A 20,088-nucleotide genomic window follows, 5' to 3' on the forward strand; every position below is an offset into this window, starting at 1 on the left:
ATTTGAGTCAGATTCATTCAGAGTCATTCATAAATTAATGATGAAGTGAGCAATGACCTTCATTATAGCTAAAAGTGTAAAACTTCAGCAACCGACCCTACAAGTCATTATTTTTCCTCAGAAAAAAATGTACAGTGAAGATCCAGAGCACTAACACTCCCTTAGCAACGAAAGCGTAATTTTGTAAAACATGCCAGAACATCTGAGGAACCCATTAGGCGTGGAGATTGCGTATCCTTGCTTTGCTGATCCTCCTACACTGATGCACCGCATGACCCTAAGTTTCCTCACAGGCCAATGAAGACTCTCGTTCCTGTCTGCTTTTTCTCACCGTTTTCTTATAGTTCACTCCAACAGGGCGCTTCGAGGCAACTCCAGAACTGTCACGAACACCAGACGTGCTTCTGTACAAATCGCTGTGATCCAAACGGAGCCGCTGTGGTTTGTTTGATCGCTGATGATCCTGCCTTTGTTTTTTTCGACAAATTATTTCTTCGGAGTGACACTCCACAGCTCCACAACTTCCGTATTATTCCTAGAATTGTTCAAACCTGGACTGCATTTACATTCATTGGATTTAGCAGATCCCCCTGTCCAGTGTGATGTCCAGAAGTGCTTTGAGTCTATATCAAATGAATACATCTACACTGGTATTGTACCCGAAAAGTGTTAGTCTGAATGTTTGAGGAAGAGGAACCTCTTACCTGAGAGAAGGTGGTACCAATCGAGCAGTGCTGGAGGATCTCAGGCAGAAGGTGTGGTCCTTTTTTGGCCTTTGTAGGCAAGAATCAGTTTTGAATCTGAGACTCTCTTCCTGAAAGACATGTCCACCAGGCATGCAGAGCTCCGCATATCTCTAGCATATGGACTAGCATATACGCACCGTTTTGAGTCCATGATCGAAGCGGAAAACAGGATCAAAATCACATCCTGATTCAGGAAACAGGATACACAATGTAAAGGACAGGAAGCATTAAAGATAAGATGAGGAAACAGGAAAACACAGATAGAGACTGAGGTAAATAAATGGACCTGACATTGGGAGGAACCCGATGGATACAGAGACAAACATAACAACCCAAAAATCCCATCCTTCTAGTAATCACATGAACTACAGCGCATCCTTTGGATGAACTCGAAACCTCAAATCAGTATTCCTGAGGCCTGGCCATGCAATGAAGAGTGGAGAGATTGCTCGATTGAAGAATGGTGTTTGGCCTTCTGATGAGAAGACTATGAGTTTGAATCCCCACACTGCCAAGCTGCCACTGTGCCCCTAACCCTCACCTGCTCATATAAAGTAGTGTAAAGGAAATATTTGCTCTGGATCAGGGTGTCTGGCAAACACCATACATTTGCAGATCTTTGTTTTGAAATTGTTTGCAGATTGGAATAACTTGCAAGAGTCTGGAGATCAGGAGACTGAACGAGCACCCCAGTGGACACAAACTGCCGAATCCCTGTAATAATGTAAAGGAACCTGCAGGAGTCAGGTTTCTAGCATAGTGTGGGCAGGGAGGGTCGGGCTATTGTGGGGGTTGTTGATAGAAGGTCCTGAAGGGTGGTTCAGAATTACCCCAAGATTGTGTGTGGTGCTCTTTGAGTATGAAATGAGAGATGTCCAGTTAGATTACAAACTCTCCAGAGACACACAGCTACACAGTCTTGCTGGAATGTCCTCATCTAAAGGGAACCTTTATGTTAAAGATCTGTGCAGAAGCAGTACTTTACAGTCTAACATCACAATTAAACCTTAAAGGTTTTCCTCAGAGGAACAACCGAAGAACTTCGCAAAGAACGGTTTTGGATGAAAGAAAGCTTTTTTCTCTTCTGTTATATGTAAAAACCTGCTCTGACCACATGGCGATTTTTCTACAGAAAGGGTTCCAGAATAAAAAAAAAAAAAAATATATATATATAAAATTATTTCATGAAGAATTCATTGTAAAGTTGTAAAACTTTAGTGCCTTATTGAGACCCCCTAAATATAATATTCTATAATTAATAATAGTTGTCATAATTTATTTAGTCATTTTAAAATAATAAATGTTTTATTTAATAAATCGGTTAAAAAAAAGAAAAATTGATTGACATAGATATGTGTAAAATAAATAAAAATACAAATGTAAAAAAAAAAACACTCAGTTTAGACATCAATAATCTTTTAAACAACTTAAAAATAATAATGCACAGAAAATAAACAGATTAACCCCCTTAAAAAAAATTATTGAACTGTTGAACTTTTCTTGGAAAAAAAAAGGCAGTTTTGACATGAACTTGAACCCGAAGCTGGAGTTAATTGATGGAGCTGTAAGTGTGTGTTTAAACATTTTCTTCGATATGCGAGTGAGACTCAGGACGTGTAAACAGCGTGTTCTTCATCTTTACTGTGTTTGTGTGTGTTCAAGGAACTTGGAAGCACTAGTGAGAAAAACAGCCATAAATCCGTCGTCCTCCATCTCCTGGCCAAGGTTATGACAAAATAAACACACAGACACACACACACACACACACACACACACACACCACTGCACTGGAATTCAATTAAACTTTATTCTTTTTGACTTCACATACTCATATTGAACATTATAAATGGCATGTTTATAGCGATACATATAGATTATAAAACACAAATGATATGACATGAAAAAACACCAAAAGTCCTTTGAAAGCTCCTGAACAGGAAAGGAAACACTTTGAAGTATGGTTCAGCTGCGTCTGAAGTGAACTTTCACGTATGGATTTGTGGTTGGAATTGGAGGCACCGAATTGTTTAAGGACTTCTTTGGAACAGGTTAAATTCAAACCTCTTCCAGCATGACAATGCCCCTCTGCATAAAGCCAGCGCCATGAAGATCTGCTTTACAAGGGTTGGTGGAATGGAAGATCTCCTGCTATAGAGCTCTAAATCCTAATGAACACCTCTGGGATAAATGTATATGTTGACTGCACCCCAGGCCTCCTCACCTCACCTGACTTTACTAACACCCTACAAATCTCCACAAGCATACTCCAAAATCTAGTGAAACATCTTCCCAGAAGAGTGGAGGAAATTATAAATGCAAGTTGAGACTAAACGTGAAATGTTCCTCACTTGTGAACATCAGGCAAATAAGTCTTGGCAGAAATGAGGTAGGCTTAAAAAAAGCTATGGTAGATTTGGACTATACTATCAGACGATCAAATCCCCCAAAAAAGACAGACAGACAGACAGTAGTGTTCATTCATCTTTAAAAAAAAACCCAGAAAGTAGCTGAATAAGTCTCACTAAGTAGATCAGCTTATTTGAAACGGTATTAGTCCAAGATGTGATGTGATATTTATACCACGGCACTGTTTCATTCTGGCTTCCGATTGGTCGGTTTAACTGAATGTAGAGACGTTTAAGTAACAGCTACTGAAGGAGTCTCCAGTGTCAGTGCTTCGTAACGGTTCGGTGCAAATGACCTATTTTCTGAGTAATTGTAACAAAAGTTAAAATCATTAACATGATCATAGCTGCTTTACTGTAAATAAGAACATGGACAGTGTTAAAGGTAAACATAAATGGATAAACTTTAAAGTGTTTTTTCTTTACATTTGTGATAGTGTGCTGTGGTTAATAAAAGTTCCGGGACATGCAGTAATAGGAAACGAATCAAGTTCAAGGTGACGAGAGTAACTCGTTTCTTGTCTTTACTTTCTTACGTTAAGTAAAATAAATTTATACAAATTTATTATTTAAAAAAAACAAAAAAAACACAAGAACTGTAGAAGTTCTGAGCAATCACTCTTCTGCTAAACCTGAATTTAAAAAGTCCCATCATTTAAAAAAAGGGAGTACAATTAAATGTGTCGAAAAAAACCTATAATTCTACAGACATTCACATTGCTAATGTCAACACAACGCTAAAAGTGAAAATGTGACTACAGTGGTGAGGAAAGGAATTAAACACATGAACAATATAATATACATTATTTACTGGTTGAAATTCATGACTCCCTCGAACCCCTGGTATGTGAATGGCTCCAGCGTGGGGGTACACACGTGTTTGTCTAAACACGCCATCTTGTTGTACTCACAGTCTTTTTCCGATCCCGGCTGGAGGTAGACGGCATCGGACGAGTGGATGGAGGGATCCTCGTCAAAATAGTTATGCGGGCGGATGAGCACGGCGCCTCCGTTTCCCACCGTCACCGTGTTGGGAATGTCCTCGGCGTGAGGGATATGGAGGAAGCCTGCCGTTACCCAGGCGACCAGGTCCTAAACAAGAAAAGATCAATTGATAGGACAATGGGTCTGATTCTCCAATCATTTATACTGACATTGGAGACTCCTTCCATAACATTATTCTTTTTTTATCACTATAACGAACACTTTCTGACCAAATAGAAAGCCCTGTTTCTGATTCTTACCTCATTCTCAATACTCTCGTTGTCCTTGATGTAATTGCTGAAGTCAATGACTGGGTCCCACATGCCGTTCTGGTTGTACAGACCACTGCAGGTCTGCTCGGAGTCTTTGTGCTTCGTTATGGCAACTTTGTACCTAAAAGAATTGAATGAAAAGAAGATCAGAACATGATATTACAGGATAATTCAGGTGGGCGTGTCTTCAAGTCAGACATATGAACATGTCTTTGAATGGGGCAGATGGGTATGTCTATTGATGTGGGACAGGTTGGCATGTCTTTTAGGAGGAAAAATGGCTAGGGCTTTTAGTGTGGAACTGGTGAATGTGCCTGTCAGGAAAACAGGGTCAAGTCTTCCAATGGGGGTGATGGGTTGAATTTTGACAGAAATGGATGGGAGTGTCATTAACTGGGACAAGCTGCTTTGAGCGGGGCAATTGGGTGTGTCTTTGAGTGGAAAAACTGAACTTTTTTTTCAGTGAAATGAATCAGTGTGTCTTTAATCAGAACAGAATGGCATGTCTAAGTGTGACATGTGGGTGTGTCTTGAGTGTGACAGGTGGGTGTGTCTTTGAACGGGACAAGTGGCCGTGTCTTTGAATGTGTGACAGGTGGGTGTGTCTGAGTGGGACAGGTGGGCATGTCTTTGAATAGGACAGGTGGGTATGTCTGAGTAGGACAGGTAGGTGCGTTTGTGTTGGACAGGTGGGTGTGTCTGAGTTGGACAGGTGGGCGTGTCTTTGAGAAGAACAGATAGGTGTATCTTTAAGTGGAAAATATGCATCTCTTTAGGCTAATTTGATAGAAGTGTCTTTGGGTGGGACAAATGGGCATGTCTAAGTGGGACAGGGCATGTCTTTAAGCAGGTTGGATGGGTGTGTCTCTAAATAGGACAGCAATGGCTTTCCTGTGTCTAATAGGCGTGTCTTATGGATGGATGGATAGGCATTTTGTTTGAAAGAAATAGATGGGTGTGTTTTGTGTGGGGCAGGTGGGCGTGTCTTTGTGTGGGGCAGGTGCGTGTGGCAGAAATATTTCTTACTAGGCCTATATTCAAACATTACCTACATTTATGGTCTTAATATAAGAGTCTAAAATTAGATCTGGAATTCAGACTGTTAATTTGGAAGCTCTAGACTAGCCCTGCTAAAGGAACCAACATTGGCAGCTTGGTGGTGCTGGGGGTTGAACCTCTCACTAACCCCTCTCTAACCACTGCCTCCCAGGAAATAAAATATACTTCTGCTCACCGTGCCCAGGACATGCTCTTCTCCTCCGGCTCGCTCTCTGGGAGGTGATCTCCGGCCAAACTAATAACCTGCAGCTTGTAGGAGCGTTGGTGGCCCCACCGGTTCTTCTGATTGCTGGCCACGTGGAGGTAACGGGGAATTTTAGTACCGTATCGAAGTGCCGCTTCCTCCTCGGTGCTGAGTTGATTCTCCACCACTTTGGGGATTTTAGCCTTGTGTTCGGGCATCCAGGGCAAAGGAGTCTCCTCGAACTCCATGTCTTTGGTCTGGAACACGTTCCTCACACCTTCACATTCACAAAGTATCAGTGATTGTTAAGATGCTACAGGAAGCACAAATTGATTCTGATCAAATTATAAAATAATAATCATAATCATGAGACCTGAAAAAAACAAAATCAACTAGCCATTCAGATCAAGCCTTTGTTCTCTCAGTTATTTCGATTAGCTTTTCTTCACTAGGCCACTTTATTGCTCAGTTAACTTTCATGGTCTGGATTTGTTTTTGTCTGCTAGTTTCCTATTCACATTAAATTAGCTTGCACATTAAATTAGCATTTGTTTGCTAGTCAACTTTTACACAAGCCGTTGCCTGTGTTTAGAGGGATCATTCGCTAGTCTAACTTTTATTTACATGCTAGGTTAGTTTTGCTAGTTATTTTGTGTTTCACTCATATGTTAAGATATGATTCAGTTGATTAGCTTTTCCTTGAAAGTTAGCATTCCTGTAGCTATTTGCATTGGTATTTTTAACTCTTAACCCCATCGCTGCTCAGTTGTATATAATGAGATAATTGTAAGTCGCTCTGGATAAGGGCGTCTGCCAAATGCCATAAATGTAAATATTTATGGTCATTGCAGTCGTGTGTGTGTGTGTGTGTGTGTGTGTGTGTGTGTGTGTGTAAAACACACATGCAGCACATTCTAATCTTTGGTGTCTTAAATCTCTCTTGGAAATGTGATCTTTGCTTATCACTTTCTACGCTAACATGTCTGATTCTCCTCTGAGGAGGAAACTGTTTACTCTTCAGTGTTTTGGCCAAATTCCTGCTTTCTGCTGAATTTGTTTACCGTCTGGTCCAGGGATGGGCAGAATTTATAACACGTATTCCAAATACATGTTTTATCATTAACATTTGAGAGGGTTTATAGCGTTTGATAGTGTTTTGTATTTTTAAAATATTTTGTGAGACGTTCTACATTATGACCATTGAAATGATTGGCGATTGATGACTTGTTGAGATCTGAAGGGAAAATGGATCCATATGAAAGAAGGTGGTGAAGGTAAGAAACGCGTAGCTGGCAGCTTTCAGACAGGCGTCTAATAATCGATAAATAAATATTTGATTGAATATCGTACCCTAATCGAAGGAGCTGTTTAATAGGATCAGGATTTTGCATCCCGTCACATGTATGACTTCCTGACACATTATATATTAATATATTTATGACTAACAATCAAATGATTAATGAGGTAGAAACTAATTGCTATAAATGCAGAAAATCTGTTGCTCTTAAACATTGTTTACTGAATGGTGTGATGGTGAAGGAACAGATCAAATAGATCCATTGATGGAAGGTTTGTAAAGAAATTTCATGCTCCCATGTAAAAGTATTTTGTTTTTTTAAATACAAAAATAAAGTTGTTTATTTTGAAACATAGTGTGGTTGCTGTATTTTGTGGTTTATTTTGATACACAAAGTATTTGGTAGTTTATTTAAAATACATTTTGCTGTATCTCTGCCCAACCCTGCCTGTGTCCGAAAGTCCAAAGTGAAATCTTTTCTAATATAATGCAATCAAAATATATTATGAATACAGAGAGTGGAAAGTCAAATCTTCATTATTTACAATATTTACATACATTTCTGAATTTTCTGTGTCCCTTTTTGTGCTTAAATCTCAGTAAGATGTACTTTTACACCATACGCCCACATTACAATTACATAAGCGCATTACAATTATCGTATTTACACAACCAAGCAGCTGAGTGTTCAGGGCCTTGCTTAGTGGCTTTAGTGGAACGTTGGTGCCACTGGGATTTGAACTCATGACCTTCTACACAGAAATCCATCATGCTTCCCACTGAGATTCCACTTCCTTGCATCATAAATCTTAAATCTGATTTCAATTCTTTTTCTAAATGAGTTAACATGAACAATATCACACATCTACTTACATTTCAATAAGATCCTGGAAACAATGCAACATCTCAATTATTCAATATTTTGAAATGACCAAACTTCCTGTTTATATTTCCTCTACATTTATTTAAAGAAAAATAAACCCTATATTTCCCCATGCGGCCTCAGATTTTTGACCCCACTGTACACTGTACATAAACGTTTCCAGATGTTTCGGCTGTTTCGCGGCTGTAATACTATCTCTATTATCGTGTTTAATAGACTGTAAAGACCAGAATTTAACGCCATTCTGATTTAAAAACCCTATATGGACAAATGTTTGTGGACATCTGACCTTCAGATGTGTGTTTTTGTGTGCTTTTGAACAACCCAGTCTACATTTGCTGTTCTAATAAGCTCCACTCTTCTGGGAAGATATTCCACTAGATTTTGGAGGGTGTTACAAAATATCAGGTAGGTGAGGTGAAGAGTCCTGGGGTGCATTCAGCATAGAACATTTATCTCTAAGATGCTCAGTAGGGTTAGATGCTCAGTCAGAGCTCTACAGCAGGAGATCTTTACCCATGTAAAGCAGATCATCATAGAGCTGGCTTTGAGGTTTGTCATACATGAACAGGTTTGGGTCTCCTAGTTCATTGAACATAAAATCCTAAAGACCTGTACAATTGTGTGCCTCCAACTTTTTGGTAACATTTTGTGGGAAAGATACATATGGCTGTAATAGTCAGGTGTCCCAAAACATTTGAAATCTTTGATCTACCTCATTTTCTTCTTGTTAAAAAGAAAAAACTAAATTCTTCTCTCTTTTTTTTTTTTTGCTTTGCAATTATTTTTTTTACGTTGTTAAAAAATGAGTAAAAAAACATGCTAAGAATTTAGTTTTTTCCCCACAAAATAGCAAATTGTTAATATATGTCAAATAATTAAAGATGGTTAAAAATTTGTGTAAATAATAATACATTTATTAATAAAAATTTATACCATTTTGAATTGATTATACCATTTTTGAATTGATAAGACAGAAGATATACGAATAAATATGATATATAATAAATAAATAAATAAAATAAATAAATGAATCAATCAATCAATAAATCAATCTTTCCCAGTTGCTGATAGATAAAAATGTGCAATATTCTAGGATGGTGCATTTTGGAGAACATTTATGCTCCACCCACTTTAAAATGTTTTATATTTTAGATATTTATAGTATTTATACTTGTTTTTCATTTATTTATTTTTATTTATTTCATTCATTTAACAGAAAATGTTTAACCAAACCCGTTTTTTCAGTAGCGTCTTAAATAGAGAAACTATTTTTTATTTTTTTTTTATGTTTGCTAACGAGATGCCTTACCTAAAATATCCAGATCCACTTTGAAATTAACGAAGTGCGTGTGGACGTTCCCGAGCACGTTTTCCGCGACCTGGTGGCCGTACTTGAGACTGCCGGGCACTTTATAAGAGGATGATATATATCCTGTGGCGTGAACTCTGGCCTCCACGGTGCCGCTCTCGTAGAAGATGAAGTCCCAGATGTAGTCGTAGTTTCCGATGGCCGTGATGGTGCGGATGTACAGAGCGCTGTTGGTCAAGCCTCCGTAGCTATTCTGGAAGAAATCTGAAAAGTGGCGGCGTAGTGGCCGTCCCAAGTCGTGCTCGAAGACGCAGATGGCGTTTCTGAAGAGCTGCGTTGCGTTGATGTCGATGTAGCGGTAAACGTCTACATAAGTGGCGGAATATGGACAATCGACGCCTCGAACCAGCTCATGGGCGAATCGGCCAATGCCAATGCTGGTGTCCAGAAATTTGGTGAGCATCATCCCTGGAGTTATGGAGCCGTACACGGACATTGCCTCCTGGACGCTGAGCTCGTAGATGATCCTTTCTCCTTTGAAGCGAACGTCGAACACTCGCATGCCGGTCAGCGAGCTCAGACCGAACGCAAAGCTCCACTCCTTGTAAATCACCTGGTTGTTCTTCACACTGAAGCGTTTGCCTTGAAGGTAATACTGATGTGGTCCCAGTCCTGTAGGTTTGCTTTTTGGTTTCAGCGAGGCGTAATTAGAGATATCTTTATACACAATCTTTTGTACATCATTTGCTGCATACTTTTTTTTAAAACTCTCAATGCTGTCGAAGTATTCGCTGTTGTACATGACTTTTTCAACAGTCCAATCTGAGGAGTTTGCACTTTCATGACAGACTAAAATTTCAAAGCCAACTGGATGGATATACATGCCGCTGACATCACGGAAAAACGATACCCACGTCTTTCGATCTCCAGATTTTACTCCTCTGGGCATCCCTTCGAAAACATTCAGGTTTTTTTTTTTCGGGTCATAACCAAAGCTCTCCTTCAGTTCGGTCGTCAGCTGGGTGAAGATGTTGCCATACACCAGCTCAAAAAGCTGCGAGTACTCCCCGATGGTCACTGGACGGGAATTGAAAGGTAAGCTCTCTTTATTGTACTTCTCCATTGTAACATCCCGATGGTGGATTGGACCGGACAGAGGTCCCACCACATACTCCTTGAGGTAGTTTAACTCTCCATAAAACACCACGACATTGGCGAGGCGTTCAGGTTTGGGCCCGTGAGAATCCAGGTATCTCAGCGCTTCTGCTTTCTTTGGCAGCAAAAGGTCAATCAAGAAGATGAAGTTCTCTGATGCTTTCGCGAAGGCAGAGCGAGAAATCCTCAAGTCCTTCTGTTTCCACATGTAATCGCGAACCAACCGGTATTCCTCGGGGGTCAGGTCGGAGAATATCAAGCTCTGGTCCGTGTGGTTGGCCACCACAGTTCCTTGGGATTGCATTTGGCATTTTGGAAGCCGATTGGAATTCAGGCATAACAAAACGATGTTCAGTATCACAGAGACGAGGGTGAAGAGAATCAGCAGACACTTGACAAGGGAGTTGGTCATTTGAGAAACCATGCCTAAGAGGATTCAGGGGGATGGATCTTGATGTTCCTTCGCTGGAGAAGCTGAGATGTGAATGGGACTGCACCGTGTGCTCTGGTTAAATTCATGTGAGTGAAACCACACCCATGCTATACTTTCTCGTTCTCCGTTCTCAGGCTTTAAACACGCCTTTTTTTTCTTAACACCATTGTGCTACATCCTTCCACTCAGCACGGCTCACACTCGCCATTCATCTCACGGGTGAGACCCCTGTTCTATATATACAGAAGATTCACTGACATGGATCCAGGGAAAAACAACAACTCGCCATAATCTATAGGTTGTGCACCAACTTAGTCTAAGAAACTTAAACCACACTTCAAACTTCAACTCTAATGATCTGGTGGTTTTAACAGGATTTATAGGGCTGCAAACGTTCTAAAATCTCACCTAAGCTCTCAAACTAATTCTGAAGACTCCGGTGATGGACAAAAATCCTGATAAATAATCATTCTGAGAAAAAAAAGGAAACGCAGAAGAAAAATGTTCTCCCCTTTAGCCCAAATAATTCAGTAGTGAAAGTGGATCCCGGAAATCTGCAGCCGTTTATGTGTTTGAGCTATAAATCTGTGGTGGACCCAAGCATGTGAGCTTTCTATGGGGAGAGTAGGCATGACTGTGAATTTCAGGAGAGGTGGACATCTCTTTAGGGAAACCTGATCATTAACAAAAATTTTATAAAAACCCTCTCAGAGACCTTTTGAATATTTCACTCGAGTCACCTTCCAGAAGGGAATATTTTTGCTGATGATTTGCTCCGAGCTTCACCTCGGACACTCCGCCGGCTGACGAAATCCAGATGTTCCTCCAGTATACACATCTGCTCCAGTGATGAACTCTAACAACGATCTATTGGCTTTCAAAGGCTTTCTAGGTAGAAATACAACATGGCAACTGTGTTTTAGGATTTCGATGGAATTTCTGTAAAATATTTGAATATTGTTTAAGTTCATCTGCAGTTAGAGATTATAGACCTTCATTATTAAATGTTTGATGGGAAAACATTCCTATTTATTTTTCTATGACAGGATTTATGTAAAAAAAATTATTCTAAATTGGTAGCAAAACCCAGCATAATAGAATACATACACACACACACTCACACACTCACACACACTCGGACCTCAACCCTATTTAACACCTTCCTTTGGGATGAACTGGAACTTTGACTGCACCCAAGGCCTCGTTACTCCTCCTACATCAGAACCTTACTTACTTAACTAACAACCTTGTGGCTGAACAAATTCCCATAAATCTCCACAAGCACACTTTAAAATCTAGTGGAACATCTTCCCAAAAGAGTGGAGATTATTATACCAGCAAATGGGGACAAAAATGAGTTTAAAAAGCACATCCAATACCAATCTAACGTTTAGGTGTCCACAAACTTTGGTCCACCATATAATCGAGAGATGTTCAAGTCAAACCGGGAATTTTAATGTTCCAGGTTCAAAACTCGGTATAAAACACGTGTCCAGAGACCGTTAATCGAAATGGCAGACAGAAGTGTTAGTGGGTGTGGTGATGAATTTCTTGTGAACGAAGGCATGAAACCTGCAGATCTCTACAGAAGACTTCCAGCACATCACGGTGATGAGACGCTCAGCGGTCGCGGTGGTTCCCTGATGACGGAGCGAAGCGGGATGTCCTTGGATGGTTCACTGACAAATCTTTCTATGCGAATCTTCCTTAAATATATTTAGTAAAGATTTCTGAAAATAAATGCAGTTTTCACTCCTTGAAATTTGTTCTTGTCTTTTATAAACTCCCACTTTGACTTGAACACCTCTCATATATATAAATGTGTGCATGACATATGGATTTTTAATAACCTAACACTTCTTTTGGACAAAAGTCTCTTGGACTTTGTGTCTTGGTCTCCATGATGTTGTTTGTTTAGAAATGTTGTCTGAGAAACTCTGGGATCTTCCAGGAACATGACTACTGAGATCAGGTGACACTTTTATTTGGACTTTTGTATGACCTCTGATGATGCCCAGAAGTAATTTAGTTTCTCAAAGGTTGATGCTTATATTTATATGTTGTTCATGTGGAAATATTTCCAGTTAAATATACTGTATAATCCCAATTATATCCAATTCAATCCCAAAACACTTGGGAGGGTGTAAATAATTATGCATAATGATTTAACTATAACCTTTGTTATTTATTTTCAATAAAATCGAAAAGCCTCCTCTCTCCATGGTCCGTAACTGGACGACTTTTGGTGAAGCTCGGGGCATCATTTCTCCCGACATTAGGAAGTGAAGCAGGGGTCAAAGGTTACTCTAAAGCCTGGTTTTGGTTAAATGTCAGTACAGTATGTTGCTTTTGGCTTTCTTCCTTTTGGATTGTTTCCAATTGGCCTCCATCTGCAGGCTCTTGACGTTCATGCTAACACTTCCCAGAGATGTGCATCGTCGAGAGAACAGGAAGCACACTGACCCCATAGTGAACCTTCAGTGCAAACTGGTGCAATTACTGTAGTAACCAGGGATAATTCCAGCACTTATCATTTTAGACAAGCAGAAGAAAGTGTTAGACAGTGAAAGCAGTAACTGTGTACATAAAGTGTGGTCAAAAAAATATTCAAATGATTGTTTACCTATAAACAGGAACAACTCCAGTTCTCAAATCAACACACATCTCTGATTATAGCTGTGTTTGAAATTATATATGTTGTAAATCTCGGCTTATAATCAGCAAACTCAAAGCCTACAGAGATACATTCACCTCTAACAAGTCTGGTCCTGGAAGCTCTGGTGCCCCCTTGTGTCCCTTCCATCTTCTAGAAATATGCCTGTAGGTGGACTGCTGACTTACAATTTCTCACAACACGTGTGGACATATACTAACCATCTTAACCAACAATATGAAGTGTCTCCACTGCCCTCACAAGGTGATGTAATGCCCTAACACAGCCAGGTCAGCATATTTGCTTGATGTATTCAATCACCCTCAGATATAAATGTGCACACGGTTTCTTATAATGGTTCTTCATCATGGATGCATTCCTTCTTTACACACACACACACACACACACACACACACACACACACACACACACACACACACCTTGAATTCACCAATGCCAAAACCAAAGTTGCCCCAACACAGAACCCGAACCCAAACATTAATAAACTGACAGCCGAGAAACAATGCCAAGCGATGCCACTGCTTTCAAAGGCTTTTATTATCGCACTTTATACTGTTTCCTCGTCTTGTTTGTTAAATGTTGCCCGTCTTTAGCCCTCAACTTACACCCTATATCTCATTTCTTATTCCTTTTTTTTTTTTTGCAAGAAAAGTCATTGAACAAAATAAACTTGACAATCACAAAACGCCTGTTACTACATTTCTTTAACAGACATCAGACAAGCATAAAAACAATATAAAAGAACAGATGATTAAAGAAAAATAAACACCACCACCACCAGACTGGGGCTTCTGTGCAGATTTAAATTCCTCTGTCAAATTCCAGAGGTTTAAGGAATTCTTTTTCTTCTTCATTCCTATTAACGATAAGGTTTGGGAGTGTTTTTACAGACCATATTCTTTTCTTATGAAAGTCCTAAGAGGCCATGCATTATAATTATATTTATATTTATTTTATTTTATTTCTATTTTATATTCATATATATATATATATAATTTTTTCTTGTGATCAAGACTCAATTCTCCGGTGATCTTGTCCATGACATACAACACTGAAAACACCGAAAAATGAAGTTTTGATCACTAATAAAAGATTATTAAAAAAGAAATGAATTTGTGATCACGATGTTGGATCTGTCAAGATCACGAGAAGACAAGAAGGAACATAATATCCTAATGCATGGCCTCTTAGGACTTATTTACTTTCTCCCACCAACTTCTGTAGAATAAAGACTTCTCCGATTTTACGGATTTAAGAGGCCATGCATTATTAATTACTTTCTTTCTTGTGATCACGACTTAATTTTCTCATGATCTCAAAGTAACAAAAGTTCTAGATTGCAGCATTATGGATAATAACCAGAACCATGTGTGGCAGCGGATGCGTGGATGCACCAGCGCCTGCTAGTTCTGCTTATTATCCATGATGCTGACTCTAGAGCATGAATCCCGAATACGCAGAAGTCGTGATCATGAGAAAACAAGAAAGAAAAAAAAAAGATTATGCATGACCTCTTAGGACTTCAGTACCTTTAGCCTCCACAAGAAAGTGAAGAGTCTTTACTGCCCTCATGAGGTGATTTGATGCAATAACACACAGGAGGGCATTTTGGTGCATTTCCTTTTCCTTTTTTTCCTTTTAACATACACCTGCATAAAGAATAATATAATATAATATAATAAAATATAATATAATATAATATAATATAATAAATAGTATAAATATATATTTCGCTTACGATTTGAGACTCACCCAGGAAGCTCGCCCCCCCTCTCGCCCCCCCTCTCTCTCCCCTCCCCTCTCCTCTCCACCCCGCAGTCTCTGTTTTAAATGACGTCAGGGCTAGCCATGTCCGGGTCACGTGACTCCATGTGGGCGTGTTTAAGGCCGCTGATGTAAACACGGCAGACGCGTTTCTATTTTTTTGTTGTTTGAGTCTGGAAGTCTTGATCTATGCGGCAGCGCGGATAAATTCACCCCGCCATGGAGCTGTACATCAACCTGAAGGTGAATTTTCGGGGCAACACGAAGAGTTTTCTGCTGTCCGGGTCCGAGCATAAGAGCTGGGAGTCAATGGAGGCCACGGTGAGCGCGACCACCGGGTTGTGTGTGTGTGTGTGTATTGTTACTGTTATAATCATAATAATAAATCATCATCATCATCATCATCTCGTATTCCGTGTACATAATCATGATCATGGGGATGATGTTTATTTGTTAGTTGTTTTGTTCTCCAGATGATGAAATGCAGGACTGGGCATGTGTGCTGCTCTTGTGTAGGCCTGATAAACCCATAATCCGCTTTTATCACAAAGTGTGTAGAGAACAACGCGACATCCTGCCCCATTTCCTCCTCCTTATTTATAAACCCTTGTCCTTTCCATCTTTTGAGTTTCCTTATTGCAGAAATGTTTGTTCTCATCTTCGACTCATACCTGACTCAGCTCATTAATGAGGGTGTCACGTGATCCGAGTGGGCGTGTCAATCAGGGGGTTATTTCAGGTTAGATTGGATGGAAGGAAACGCTTGGGTAGTCATTAATACACGTATTTATTAATCATTTTTTTTTACATGACTTTAGATACTATCACAATTCTTATCACCTCGTAGAAAGGGGGTGGTGGTGGTGGTGAAGTTCAAATCTGAGATCATGTTGCACACAGGACGATGTCTTTCGGGAAACGCTGATTTATGAAGGTCGGCGCTCCCTGTGACTGTGCACGCAGCCCTGTGCTGCCATCTGTTGGCGTGTTAGAAAACTAGTCTCGAAACCTTTTGGTAGCACATCTTAGTTTGGACGTTTTTTGTTGGTATGGAGACGCTTCAGATAGGAGTTCTGTAGGACTGCGTGGAAGGAAGTTTCTTAAAGACACCAGGAAGGAGGAAAAGAGGAAGGCCAAGGAGGAGGGTTATGGATGTGGTGAGGGAAAGACATGCAGGTAGTTGGTTTGAAAGAGGCAGATGTAGAGGACAGGGGGGTATGGAGACGGATGATCCGCTGTGGCGCCCCCTAATGGGAGCAGCCGAAAGAAGAAGAAGAAGAAGAAGATCGCTGCTATAACGTAACTGAGAAAATGAAGCGACTCGTCTGTGGATGTTTCATAACCATAAATGTCTTTATAATGGCGTAAACGTACTAATAAAGCAAATTCTAATATAATCAGCTTGCGGTTACCATAGAAACGCTAACGTATTAGAAAGCGTACGTCGATTAAAGACCTGCGTATTTGCGAGAGCTTCGTCAGAGCTGTCAGTCGTACAAAGACACCATTCGAGCGCATTCCTGGAGACGTGTCTGGCAGGTTTGTGACGTCACGCCGGTGTGTTAAAGCCGTGTTTCCGCCCCGCAGGTGAAAAGATCTTTCGGCTTGTGCAGCTTGCAGCTGACGTACCTGGACGAGGAAAACGAAGAGGTGAGTAAGAAGCTGAAACGATGCCAAGTGTGTCATAGTGCTAATTTTTGACATTTTAATTAATTGAATGGTCTTTTGTAGGTGTCGATAAACAGCCAGCGTGAGTCACGTTATTTTCTTTATCTTATTTGTTTATATTTCCATTTTTTTTTTCCATAAAGTGCGTTTTAAGTACTGCTGATTATTGTTTTTTTTACTTTGCAGTGGAGTATGAAGAGGCTCTGAAGGTACACAATTCATTCTAGTGTTTTTTTTTTTTTCCTGTAGCAAAGAAGGAAGATCATAAGATCATCTCCACATGATGTAAAAAAAATCGACATACACTGTATGAGCAAAAGTTTGTGGACACCCGAACCTAAGATTTCTATGTGCATTTTGAAAGTCATGGTCTTCATATAAAGTCTCCTTTTGCTGTTAGAATAACCTCCACTCTTCTAGGAAGATGTTCCTCTAGCTTTTGTGGAGATGAGTGTAAGATTTTATTCGGCCACATGGAATTGTTTTAGTGAAGTCAGGTACTGATGGAGGTGAGAAGGTGAGGAGGCCTGGGGAGGCAGTCAGCATGAAAGAAATCATCCCAAATAGTGTTCAAAGACGTTCTATCTAGTTGTGTGCAACTTTGTTGTAACAGTCTGGAGAACCACAACATACGTCTGGAAAAGTCGGGTGTCCCATTACTTTTGGCCAAACTGTGTATTTGTATGACATAAAATTCCTGAAAGCGGAAAAACTCTCTGACTGATTAGCGCCGATCACCTGGTTGTTCTCCGCAGAGCGCAGCGCGGCAGAGCAACAGGCTGCAGATGAACGTGTACGAGAGCAGATCGACGACCGGCCGTGTTCCGGGTCCGGTCCCGGGCCCGGGTTTGTCCCAGGTGAAATCTGGAAGCCTGACGGAGCCGAAGAGAGGATTCCGGCCTCCTCAGCACTTCCCGAGCCTGGCACAGGCGGTGAGCCGAAAAGTTCAGGCTGCTGCGCTCGAGGAGGGTTTAGTAAGGAAACCTAATCTGCTGTTTTCGCTGCACACACTGATACGGGGGTCTCATCGTTTCCATGGAAACCGGCGTCCGAGACGCAGAGGCGGGATTCCTGTTCCTGCTCCGTTAGCCGGCCTTTCGTTCTAATTCCCATTCTCAGATTTACTATCCAATGTAACTATAAAGGAGTCAGGAATTATTTACAAATGTGTTGATATGGAGCAAATCAGACGTCTGGGTCAAATCTAATCACTTAGACATTCCTACAGGGTACGACATGTAGGGAAATGTTTGTTAGGAATGTCAATGTCAAAGTCGAATGTAAAAAATGTAATGAATAGAAAGTATAAATATGTGTGTATGTGTATATACACGTGATAGTATTTATATAAGAATAAGACAGAAAGAATTGGGGTATGTATCCGACATCATTATAGACAGTAGTACAGATTGAAAGTGTTCCAGTGTGATGGTCACTGAAGTGGTGATGCTGAGTGGATTGTTTTCATATAAACGCACAACATGAAGTGTGTTAATCTTCTTACGCTACTTCTAATGGCTACACATTTAATTCCCAATCTTGAATTCAGCACTAGTAGTTTTTTTTTTTTAGTAATTTTTTTTTGGGAACACTAGTCAGGTCAGGTCCTGAAGGAACATCAGTCCCTTCATCAGAGACGTCTTTCCTGCACTTTAACTATAGACATTGTCCCAAAGCAGCTTTACAGAAATAACCAGATTATGAATATCAATTTTAAACGTATAAATTGGTCTCCGAGTTTAGTGGTGACAACAGCACGGGAAAATTCCCCGAGATGCCACGAGGAAGAAACCATGAGAAGATCATCCTGGTCTGGGTGGCATCGAATGTCTACTCATTACAGTTCCATCATTGTTGTGGTTGTTGCCGTCGCAATGAAATAATTGATGCTATTTATGTCACCTGACAGTGGTTTTAATGTTATGGCTCAATTGTCTGTCTGTCTGTCTGTCTAGACAGACAGATGGATGGATGGATGGATGGATGGATAATGACTTTATTCCTCCCAGAAGGAAATTCAAATGAGTTTATTCTTAATAATTTCACTAAATTGGTGTGTGAGAGAGAAATACATCAAATCCTGAAAAAACTTTTCCACAGTTTAACTTATACAATTGTCAATTTCTCAATACATAAATAATACAAACATCTGTCTGATTCGTCCTAAAAGTTCTACCTCAGGACGGAGGTCTTCTCAATATTAATCCACTCGCTGCAGCAGTTTCCAAATGAACAGCCTTAAGATCAACGAGGTTCCTGTGGAGGGTAAAACTGAAGAACCTTAAGGATGGATTTGGACTGTGTTTATGATGTGCTGCAGTGGTTAAAGGCTGCAACTGCATTGAACAGTTTAACACTCGTGCTTCCATCAGTGAACAGCTGATAACGTCAACAGTGTGTGATGAATGGACGTTTCACGACGAGGATGAGGGATGAGTCTGGTTCCTCTCAAGGTTTCTTCATCATGACATTTCAGGGAGTTTTTCCATGCCACTGTAGAGAAAAGAGAAACGGGTTTCGAGGGTCTTCAGTTTGGCCAGTACTTTTTCTATTTGATTAAATTTTACAATGTGACGATGAATAATTGCCCTCCCCCCCCTTATTAAGGTGACCCTTAACGAGCTGAAGGGCGGGAAAGCTGAGGATAAGACGCCTCCAGCCTGGTTCACCTCTTACATGGAGAAGGTAAACCTGTTCATTCTGTCTGTAAAGCAAAAGATCGAACAGAATGATATTATATTTAATATTAAAATCTATTATAATTTATATCTGATGATCTAAAAACTGCTTCAGTTTAAGGACCAGGTGGTTCGTGAGGCTGTGGAAAAGATCTGCAGGGAGTTCTCAGGCCAGTGTTGCATCCATAAACCCCTGGGAGCTGAGGCTCAGGTCTCGGAGGTTTCCTCGTCCACGCTTCCCGGCGCTCAAGCTCGGCTCCAGCCTGCAGCAGCTGCAGAGGGCAGACGGCAGGTGGAGGATACCAGTGCAGGTCAGATGGTTGGAGATGATTTTATTGTGTGTGGTGGATGAGATGACGTTGCTGAGAGTTTGTGTTGACATGTTTCTGGCTGTGTAGCGTGTGCACGTCCTGCACCCTGTGTGAGCCGTGTAGCTTCTCACACGACCCGAGCCACAACCTGGTGAGAGCTCGGACGCCTCTCTCCATCCCTGAGCGTGGATCTCCAGCACCGGATCAGAGCAGGTGAGCTCCCTGACTGTGTGTGTGTGCTTTCTTCTCTTCTGTGCTGAAAT

The 20,088-nt window shown here is 40.6% G+C and overlaps 2 protein-coding genes across 2 annotated transcripts in view; one reads left to right on the plus strand and one right to left on the minus strand.

Moving 5' to 3' along the window:
* Nucleotides 1–3,945: 3,945 nt before the first annotated feature.
* On the minus strand, nt 3,946–10,818 carry aoc2 (amine oxidase copper containing 2). The gene is made up of 4 exons (XM_046866705.1): nt 9,143–10,818; nt 5,642–5,927; nt 4,396–4,528; nt 3,946–4,243 (listed from the first exon to the last, which is right to left on the minus strand). The coding sequence occupies exons 1-4, from the start codon at nt 10,719–10,721 to the stop codon at nt 3,959–3,961; spliced, it is 2,283 nt and encodes a 760-aa protein (XP_046722661.1). The 5' UTR covers nt 10,722–10,818; the 3' UTR covers nt 3,946–3,958.
* Nucleotides 10,819–15,265: 4,447 nt separating this feature from the next.
* Nucleotides 15,266–20,088, plus strand: part of nbr1b (NBR1 autophagy cargo receptor b) — a 17,118-nt gene continuing 12,295 nt past the window's right edge. The window contains 9 exon segments of the mRNA XM_046866617.1: nt 15,266–15,489; nt 16,756–16,818; nt 16,900–16,918; nt 17,023–17,045; nt 17,592–17,810; nt 19,444–19,521; nt 19,630–19,759; nt 19,762–19,825; nt 19,913–20,038. Of these exon segments, the coding sequence (XP_046722573.1) occupies nt 15,388–15,489; nt 16,756–16,818; nt 16,900–16,918; nt 17,023–17,045; nt 17,592–17,810; nt 19,444–19,521; nt 19,630–19,759; nt 19,762–19,825; nt 19,913–20,038 (824 nt within the window). The 5' untranslated portion in view covers nt 15,266–15,387.

Source organism: Silurus meridionalis, chromosome 14 (genome assembly GCF_014805685.1).
Source record: "Silurus meridionalis isolate SWU-2019-XX chromosome 14, ASM1480568v1, whole genome shotgun sequence".
Classification (NCBI taxonomy): Eukaryota; Metazoa; Chordata; class Actinopteri; order Siluriformes; family Siluridae; genus Silurus; species Silurus meridionalis.